This window comes from Primulina eburnea, chromosome 14, assembly GCF_022965805.1.
Source record: "Primulina eburnea isolate SZY01 chromosome 14, ASM2296580v1, whole genome shotgun sequence".
Lineage (NCBI taxonomy): Eukaryota > Viridiplantae > Streptophyta > Magnoliopsida > Lamiales > Gesneriaceae > Primulina > Primulina eburnea.
In genome coordinates this window covers 3,376,187-3,386,034 of record NC_133114.1, presented here as the reverse complement: position 1 = coordinate 3,386,034, position 9,848 = coordinate 3,376,187, and the positions used below count along the sequence as shown (strand labels likewise).

General features: G+C 35.0%; 1 protein-coding gene across 1 annotated transcript; it reads left to right on the top strand.

The window, feature by feature from the left end:
• The first annotated feature begins 5,709 nt into the window (after window positions 1-5,709).
• On the top strand, window positions 5,710-7,456 carry LOC140812855 (scopoletin glucosyltransferase-like). The gene has a single exon (XM_073171219.1). The coding sequence runs from the start codon at window positions 5,857-5,859 to the stop codon at window positions 7,273-7,275; it is 1,419 nt and encodes a 472-aa protein (XP_073027320.1). The 5' UTR covers window positions 5,710-5,856; the 3' UTR covers window positions 7,276-7,456.
• The last annotated feature ends 2,392 nt before the right edge of the window (window positions 7,457-9,848 follow it).

Genomic DNA, 9,848 nt, shown 5'->3' with positions numbered 1-9,848 from the left:
AATGAAAATATTTTTGTCTAAAATCTTGCATAGAATTTTCTTAGCCACATTGTCTAAGTTAATTTTCTTCTTGTCTTCACCAACCTTCTCCATTCGTGGCTTTTCAAGCATTTGAGGTGCACCATCTGAAATTGCAATAGCTATATTGGCCTTCATAATTTTCATGGGTCAGTATGTGATGATATACCATATATCATCTGCAAAGTCCAATACTCGTTTTTCTTTAAAAAATGTACTAGAATTTTTTTTCTACTACTCTCGGCCGAAATACCATGCATATATGTATAAATATTTTTTCTATTAAAATATCAACCAACCTATTATTTAAAATCCAAAAGAACGTAATTCAAAACATAAATTCGTAAACGTCACCAAACCTAAAACTAACATTTTTCAAAATTAAGCATAAACTCTTTAATTCCTCTCAAAACTACTCAAAAGCATATAAGTCATAAAATCGTTAAAGAAAGCCTAAATCATAAACGTAATTTTGAGAAGAACAAGCAACGGTCCTCGGGTTGTGTGCACTTTCAGTCCAGCTAGTTCAGCCATAAAGTCCTCCATCAATAGCATGTTCACCCGCATCGATCACACATAGTGAGTCTATCGGCTCAGCAAACTTTAATCATGATAGCAAATAATACATATACATTCACAAGAAAAATTTAAAATAATTTTAATAAACTAACCTTTCATGAACATTCATAAACTTAAACATTTTCCTTTCGTCACATACGTATATGTTTCTCTTTTTATTGAATACATATCCTCAATTGTGACTTTCGAATTAGCTATAGGTCGATGGATCTATCTACGTATTACCACGGTACCGGGCGGGAGGGACATCAGCGACACTCTCATCCGTCAACTGAGTCTTGGCCTTATATATCATCGTATCATCATATTAGTCACAATAAATTCACCTCATTCAACTTTTCATATTTTCATCACTTATAAAAACCCATGCATAATCATATCTCTTTTAAACCAAACACGCTACATCTCTTTTAGCATTAATGTTTCATCATAAAATTCCATAAAAATTTGAAATAAAAATTTTAACATTTATTACAGCATTCAGGGCATTGCCAGGACGTCTAACATTTTTCAGGTGATAAATGACTATTTTGCCCCTGAAACCCCAACTTTTCTAATTTATCCTTAGACCTTAAAACGACAACCCAAATCCATCCAAACTTAACCCTATTGACCCAACACTTAAACAAAACTTATCAAATTTGAACCATAACTTATTAACACCTAACAATACCATATACACCCCAAATCAAACCATTTAGAACCATAGAACAAGCCTCGAACCTTGCTGGACATTTATGCCCATAATTGACCAAACCCTAGCATTACAATCCATGCGCCCCCTCCGTTCCTAGCCCTTAGCCGACCCAACGAGACCATGTCTAACCCTCCTAGTACCTTGACCGAGCCCCTTAGACCCTTCCTAGATCATCTCTACAGCCCATGCAAGATAAGCCCTAAACCCGAGCCCCTTCATGCCTCAAGCGACCCCAAACACACGTGCAACCTATGTCATCCCGTTCCAGCCCTTGCACAACCCCTCTAGGACCATGACTGGACTCCCTTAGGACCCTTTAACACGTCCCAGACAACAGCTATCAGTATCCCGCGCCTAGGATGAAAAACACAATCTCTAGCCCATAAAAACCCAATTTTCGTTCATCAAGGTACCCTATCTTGTCCAGCCTTTAAACATGCACCTAAAGACCTTTAAAAATGTGGAAAAATATTCCTTCTAGTAACTCTACCATGGCAGCCCCTTTGTGCATCATAAGCAAGAGTTTTAAAAGATAAAAACTCTAGTTTTATCATGTTTATGCCATAAAAAAGAAATAAAAGAAGTGCATCATGTTTTTCATGTAATCATGTATCAAACCACATAATATGGTGTGAAAGATGATTGAAGAAAGATTAAGGTGTGCCTTTGCATATTTCACGCACGAAAAATAACTTGCGATGCGAGGGGCGTTGGCAGAGAGACGGGGGAGAAGCTTGCTGAATTTTATTCAAACCTTGCATGAATTCCTCTTGAAAACGTGTGGTTTGTGTGTGTTTATGTACTGATGGAAGAGCATGAGTTTTTTTATGTATAGGTTAGGGTTTGTTAGCTCTATTTTGATATAAAAATACGTGGTGCAAGTTTAGGCCTATTAATCTAGCATAATAGGCCCATTAGATAATATTCAAAATATTTTGTTTATATCGCTTTTCGAAAATAATAACCAAGCCTCCAAAAATTCCTTATTTTCTTCAAAAATTGATTATCAGTTAAAATACGACTTAGCGCGTAAAAACATCTCAAAATACATCATTTTCGAAAATACTCCTTAAAATATATCATATATTAAACAATTAAAAATAATTAATTAAGAAAAATATTTTCTCCTATATGGTCACCGGTCTCCATTCCTCGATCGCGTCTCGAATCACTTTTAAAACACAATTTTATGCATTATAGCATAAAACAATATTTTAAACATGTAAAAATACCTACCACATTTAATTAATCCAATTAAAATAAATTGATTAAAATACATAAGAAATTTGATAACTTGCATGTTCAGGTGAACCTTCAAATTTTCTGGACATTACATCATCATTATGTGCAGCTAAACATCATCGTGTGCAGCTAAACGAGCCTACACCTTTTTTGTCAATCGTCAAAATCCTTTTGGAGAACATAAAAAACATAATGAAGAAGGCCATCTTGAATTTTAGTGTTCAAAAACAAAATTAACTCCCTATAATACCACTTGTTAGGATCGAAGATTGATTTAAATGTGATGATGAATAAATAATCTCAATAAATTCTGTCGATTGAGTCAACAATGCTGAAATGAAATTCTTATCGGTAAGATATTAATAAGCTAGTAATTGGTTACTGGATATAAAAATGCTCATCGATAATGATTGAACACAAAAAAATGGATTATGGTAAGAACAATTTGGCTATCAAATATTGAGCAAAAACAAGATAAATGAAACATAAATAACACAAATTTGATGTCAGATGTTTGGAGACTTGAATTATTCTCACCTCACCCAATATTTCCTTGCGAAAAAAATTCACTAAAAGGCTTTGAAAAATTCTACTTTACAACTTCTCAGTTCAACAGGACTTAACACACAACCTAACTAAAACACTGAGTCTTTCAAAAACATAAACACTATGAGTAGTGAGACTTTCTCTCAAGGACAATGCCTTCTCAATGAAATTCTAAGCACGAGCTGATCTTGATTATCAAATTACAAAGTATAAGCGTGTACTTGATATGATCAGTTGGACTCTCAAAAATTTCTGTTAACTAAAAGAACTTTGCTCAGACAGATAGGAAAGTTGAAATTCTGAGGAGAGAGAGTTTCAAAGTAATCCTGACTGATATATATCTATATAGGCATCGTCTGCAACAATAGTCTTTTTGAATCTAGAAATCCGTTACAAATACAGACGTCGTTCTGCCATGTTATCGTATTTTCTGCAAAAGTAGTACCATTTGGGTAGTGAACATGGACTCCGACATTCAACGGACTGAAAAAGTCGTTACGCGAGATCTTATCCGGTCATCAGTCACATTCTTCTCTTCAAGAATGATCAGCAGATGTTCAAGAAATGTCCGTTGTTTAGACTAATCTACCAAGATATACTGTTCTATTAGTTTCTTTTTGGTCAATTCATCTCTTGTCGGCGAACTCTTATCACTTTGACTTCTATCAATTACCTTTTGCCATCGAATTATTCAATACAATTTCACTTAAGCAACAGTAGAGCTCTTATTAACAATTTTGCTTTGGAAACATATATACGCATGAATGATCGGTTTCTTTCTTGAATTCAATTCAGTTAAGCTATATAATTAATCATTAGATCATCCGTTTTGTTAATTCATCAAAACATAAGTGTTCTAACATATAAACACATAAATATATTTGAAAGGACGTAGAATATATTTCTTTTGTATATTTGAAAATGCATATAAAATATATTTCAAATGTACCGCAATACGCACCCAACCAAGCATGGATCAAGTGTTTGATTGATTCTAAAACGTTTAACTAGAAACAACATGAAAAGTCTCCAATTCAATCCCGAATGTATTATTTATTTCCCGATTCAGTCCCAAACATTTATCTGGAATGAACACTCATAAATATTTTTTTCCAAGTCGATCATATGTACATTAAAATAAACGGAAAACTGTCTCAAAATTCCATAGAAAAGTCCCATGTATTTTGTTTCTTCTCCAATTCAGTCCCAAATGTTTCAACTGCACCAAAATAATCGTAGGATGTTTTTTTTTTTTTTTGCAAATCAGTCTTTTCATCACCATTAATTATATAATAAACTGAAACATCACACCCTTTTAATTTTCAAAATACCAAAACCATTGGCACTATTGTCGTTTTCGGGATTAAAAAAAATGCACTGAACATTAATTACTGAGAAGACCAACTTAATGGGATTGTCTGCACGGGCAATGAACGGCTCGGATCACTCCACATGAGTGATCCGGGCCCACCTCCATGTAAAAAAAAAAATTTGACTTGGAAAAATCCGAGCCGTTGGATCGACTGAACCAACTTAATGTGACCAAAATTACAAAACGACCAATACTTAATGGAGCAAAAATCAACAGAGTGAGTAGTGGTGCACTTGGAAAGACCTTCGTGAGCCAGAAAATGTGCCATATCAACATCTCCATGTTGGCCAAAATCCACTACCCAGTTGAAAAAATCCATTAACATAGCACACTTGCACGATATCAGGGCATGCGCGCCATCCTCCGGGAATTTACGGCCCCTCCTCACGTGAAACGTCTGGAAGAGCATTCAAAATATCTCTCCATAGTTCTGTTCGAGATAGAATTTTGAACTTTAAAATCTTCTAATATTTTAAATTGATTTACCCGGTCTAATATCATTTCATTCCAAAATTATACAAATTTACATATAATTTTTTTTAAAAAAATCGTGCCACCCTTGCTTATACATGAACGTGGCTCCGCAGCTGTCTCCATAGGTGGTTTTTGATAAAGAATTGATATTTTTACGGAGTGTTTTCTTACTCTCTTAAAAATTGTGGTAACGTAAGCAAGTATGTCATCCACGCCCATATATATTGACCCAGGTGGGTGATAATAGTCTTAGTAATGTGTTTCCTGAATACTTAAATAAGTTTGGTCAAATATTTTTTTAAAAATGATCTTCTCATGTAATTGAGTACATGAAATTACTCAAATACATGAGTCATTTTTAAAAAATGAAATTTGACAAAGTTTATTCACCCAAATATCACTTTGAATTCTTGGATCCCTGACCGATGATTTCGGTTGGAAAAATTCTAGCAAGCGGACTAGGTCAAGTTATAGTAAATGAACAAAATGTCTAAGTATCGATCCAACATAGACTATTATTTAATTACTAAGATTGAATTATTCTATTTAATCTAGGCAAATAATAACGATCGATTTGATTATTATTCAAACTAAGTAAATTTTAAACTAATTTATGCTAAATTAACGACTAAAATCAAATTTCAGGGAAGCTTGGACTTGGGGATTTTCAAATTTAAATAAAATGACCGGGAACACACAACGGTAACAAACTCTGATTAACGCATAAAATCCAAATTATAGTAATCCAACTCAAATACATGCTAGCTAATTTTATGAGCGTAGGTTTAAACATTAGTCAATAAAAAATAAAGTCATGGAGAACAATCTTCTCTTGTAGTCCCATCCGTTAATAGAAAACCTGATAAGTGCTAAAATATTTGGTTTCTAATTATCCAAACCTTCAAATTTCTTTCAAATTTTCGTAATTATGGGTCAGCTACATGGTTTCCTGTTTCCCTTGTTGGCTCAAGGTCACATGATTCCCTCGCTAGAAATGGCCAAATTATTCATTTCAAGAGGTGTGAAAGCCACCATAATCTCCACTCCTTTCTTTGCAGCACCCATCAAAGAAACTCAAGAATCAGGGATCGATATAGGTTTAAAAATAATCAAATTCCCAAGTCCAGAATCCGGATTACCGGATCATGTCGTTAGCCTCGAGCTAGCAAACACGGATGAATTAGTTTCACAGTTTGGTAAAGCCATAGCTATGATGCAAGAACCATTTGAGGAGCTTGTCCGAAAATTCAAGCCAGATTTTATTGTTTCAGACATGTTCTTGCCTTGGACTGTCGATTCTGCCGCGAAATTCGATATCCCGAGATTGGTTTTCCATGGCACGAGCTGTTTAGCGCTCTGTGTGGCGGAGCAAATGCAGCGGCACAAGCCTTTGAAGAATGTTTCCTCGGATTCGGAATCCTTTTCCCTGCCTGATCTTCCTCACCGGCTTGAGTTTCTCAGGACACAAATATGTCCAGAAGAGTTCGAAGAACATGAGAGTGACTTTGCCAGGCTTCTAAAGCAAGTGAGGGAATCGGATTGGAGAAGCTACGGTGTTTTGGTAAACAGTTTCTACGAGCTGGAAGCTGCTTACTCTGATCATTACAGGACGGTTTTGGGAAGAAGATCGTGGAACATAGGCCCTTTATTTTTATGCAACAGTGGAAATAATGAAGGAAGAGGACACAGGGGGAAGAAATCTGCCGTTGATGCAGACAAATGGAAGTCATGGCTGGACTCAAAAGAGCCTGATTCTGTTGTTTACGCCTGTTTCGGAAGCATAACAAGCTTTACTCATGCTCAGTTACACGAAATCGGAATCGGGCTCGAAGCATCGGGGCAAGATTTCGTATGGGTACTTAGAAAATGTGAAAACAAAGATGATGAAATCGAAGATTGGATGCCCGAAGGATTCGAAGAACGAACGAAAGACAAAGGGTTGATCATCAGAGGATGGGCGCCGCAGTTGAAGATTCTAAATCATCCGGCAATAGGGGTTTTCGTGACGCACTGTGGATGGAATTCGACTTTGGAAGGCATATGCGCCGGGGTCCCTATGGTGACATGGCCCTTGTTCGCAGAACAGTTTTTTAACGAAAAATTGGTGACTGATGTTTTGAAGACCGGTGTTTCTGTTGGGAATAAAATATGGCGGGCAGTCGGCAGCGAAGGGGTGGCGAGTGCGGCGGTGTCTACGGCGGTGCGGCGTGTAATGGTAGGTGAAGAGGCGGAAGAAATCAGATGCAGAGCTAAGGAGTGGAAGGAAATGGCAAGAAAGGTTGTTGGAGAAGGAGGATCTTCTTACAATGATTTAAGTGCATTGATTGATGAATTAAGCAAACAATAAATGGACGTTGAAATATAATAAATCCTAAATTGTAATTGGTGTCGATCATTTGTTACATATTCGAGCCTATATGAGTCGTTACAAGGGATGGTTGTTCTTCGGTGTTATCTGCTGGTTTCGATCATTCAAGGTTACAAAATGACTCGAAATCAAAAGATATGTGTAAAATCTAAGATTTTTTGCATAATCGTGATATTATTTTTGTAATTTAAGTGTGCTAGGATTGTTCAATCTTTGAGTATCTATTTCATAATTTTATGTAAGAGTTAAGATTTGCAAGTTTATCTAAAGTTGGGTAGATAATTATATCATGTACAATATTTTTGAGCTCAAGATTTAATATAGTATTGTGCATATATTTTGAACTTGAGATAATAAATAGACCACGATCTAAGGAATTAAATAATGAATATTTGAATATAAGCAGGTAAAGTTGGAGATATAAATTCAAAGTTAGAAAGATTTTTTATCAGATAAAGATTATAAGATTTGATATACCTGGATAAAGATTAGGTAGAGGATAATACGATCCTTAAATTTTGAAATATCCAAGGGATGGATATCTAGATTTCAAAATATTATCCAAGATCACAAATAAAAGATTGATAATTATCTTAGATTTAAAGTTTGATTCAAAAGTTCAAATATGAGGATAATACACTGATCAGGATAGCAGTCACCTCCCTATAAATAGGAGAAGCTCTCATTCATAATTTACACCTCATTTCCACATCAAATTTTCGAGTTTTTTGCTTTCCAAACTTCGAAATTCTTTCCAAAAATTCTGCACGAGTCATCAAAATTCTCTCTAAGTTCAGAAATTCGTGTCTCTCGCTATGTAATCGGAATCCGATCTCTACCATTCAAAATATGCTTCCATATGTTTCGAATAACAAATCCAAATTTCGGCCAAATCCAATGGTTATTTTTTCGCTTATACCATTCGTAAGAAAAATGCTCAGATTTTAGGCGGGAATAACAGATCTACAGTTTTTCGTTCTTAAATATGATAAAACGACTTCCAAACCCGATCTCCACCGTTCTTAATATTTTCAATGTACTTTTGAACATTCTGTGAAAATTTGAGCCCGATCTAACGGTTCAATAAGGTGCAAAAAAATTTCAAGACGGCTGATTTTCCGGGCGACGTGTTGTTGCGTTTTCGAAGTGTCGGTTGCATGATTCTTCTAGGATTTTCGAATTCTTCGTGTTTTTATTCAAGGATTAAGGCAAGTGGACTTGTTTTAAAGATTGAAATTCGTTATGCATGTTCCTTCGTTTTTATGAAAATACTGTCGAGTATACATTCTTCTTCTACTGTATTCTTGTGTTGGTTGTCATGTAATTTTGGACACTATGAGGATTCGAATGTATATGAGAGAGAATCCTAATCATGATATGGCCCTCATACGGTGGAGATATAACCGATTTACATTCGCGCCCTTAGAGGAGTAAAAATTAGGGACCGATATCAGTAAACCATAGAAAGTTGAAAAATCTCAGTGTCTGGGAAATGTTATGCATGTGATATGAATGATGTTATGTAAGTCATGTGATTTTGAAATTTTATGCATATTATTATATTGTGCTCGAACGGCCCCCACTTGCTGAGTATTTATCAAAATACTCACCTCATTACTCTCTCCCTCCCAGATAAATCAGAAGAAGAAATAGAAAAAGGAAGAATCAGGACACCAGTTTTTGAGCTGATAGTGGACGCATAAAGAATTTTAATTAAGAATATGTTCTTGTGAGTTTTTAATTCAAGTTACAAACACTTCCGCATATTTTATCGTTTTCAGAGTTTCCATTGTAAAAACGATTCCATTTTTATGGTATTTATGATATATAAATTAGTTTTGATTTATACTGTACTATGAGGCTTGTTGTTTAACAATTATGTGAATGTTGAATAACGCTGATGTAGACTAACCCTGGTCTTGAGGCGTGACAATATGACTCTCTTTGCTCCTTTGGAAAACCCACCTCGACAGATCTTGTACAAGATTGAGATGCATGTCGTGTATATGGTTTTCTAAAATAATAAATTAACAAGTGACGGCAAAATACTACAGATTTACGTATGGGTAAAAATACACCAGGAAAGAAGATGAAAAATGAATTTAAAGAAATTGTGATGGCAATTTTCAACAACTATCCACAAAACCGTTGCGCAACCTATATAAATGTGTGCGCGCAAAAAGTGATGAAGATTCACATGGCGGGCATAATTGTTGGAAATTTGAATTAAAGTTTAAGTTTTATTTAAAATTATGATTTATAAATATGGAGTATCTTTTGACTATTCACATTCTGTAGTTGATTGTTATTCATGATTGTAGAAGTGTCTTTTGGCTCTTCACATTCGTAAATTAATCGGAGACTTTTTTGGTCTTACTATTCTCGAGTAATTTCAAACTTGATCGAGTGATTAACAGTGCATGACTTATTTGAAGTGTATCTCAATCCATAATATATATTAAAATTTTTTGCATTCCATATTGTTGCTTTTCATTTGACATCCGTAAGTAAGTTTTGATGATAAATGAAGTTACGTTTTCAGTTCGCTGGTG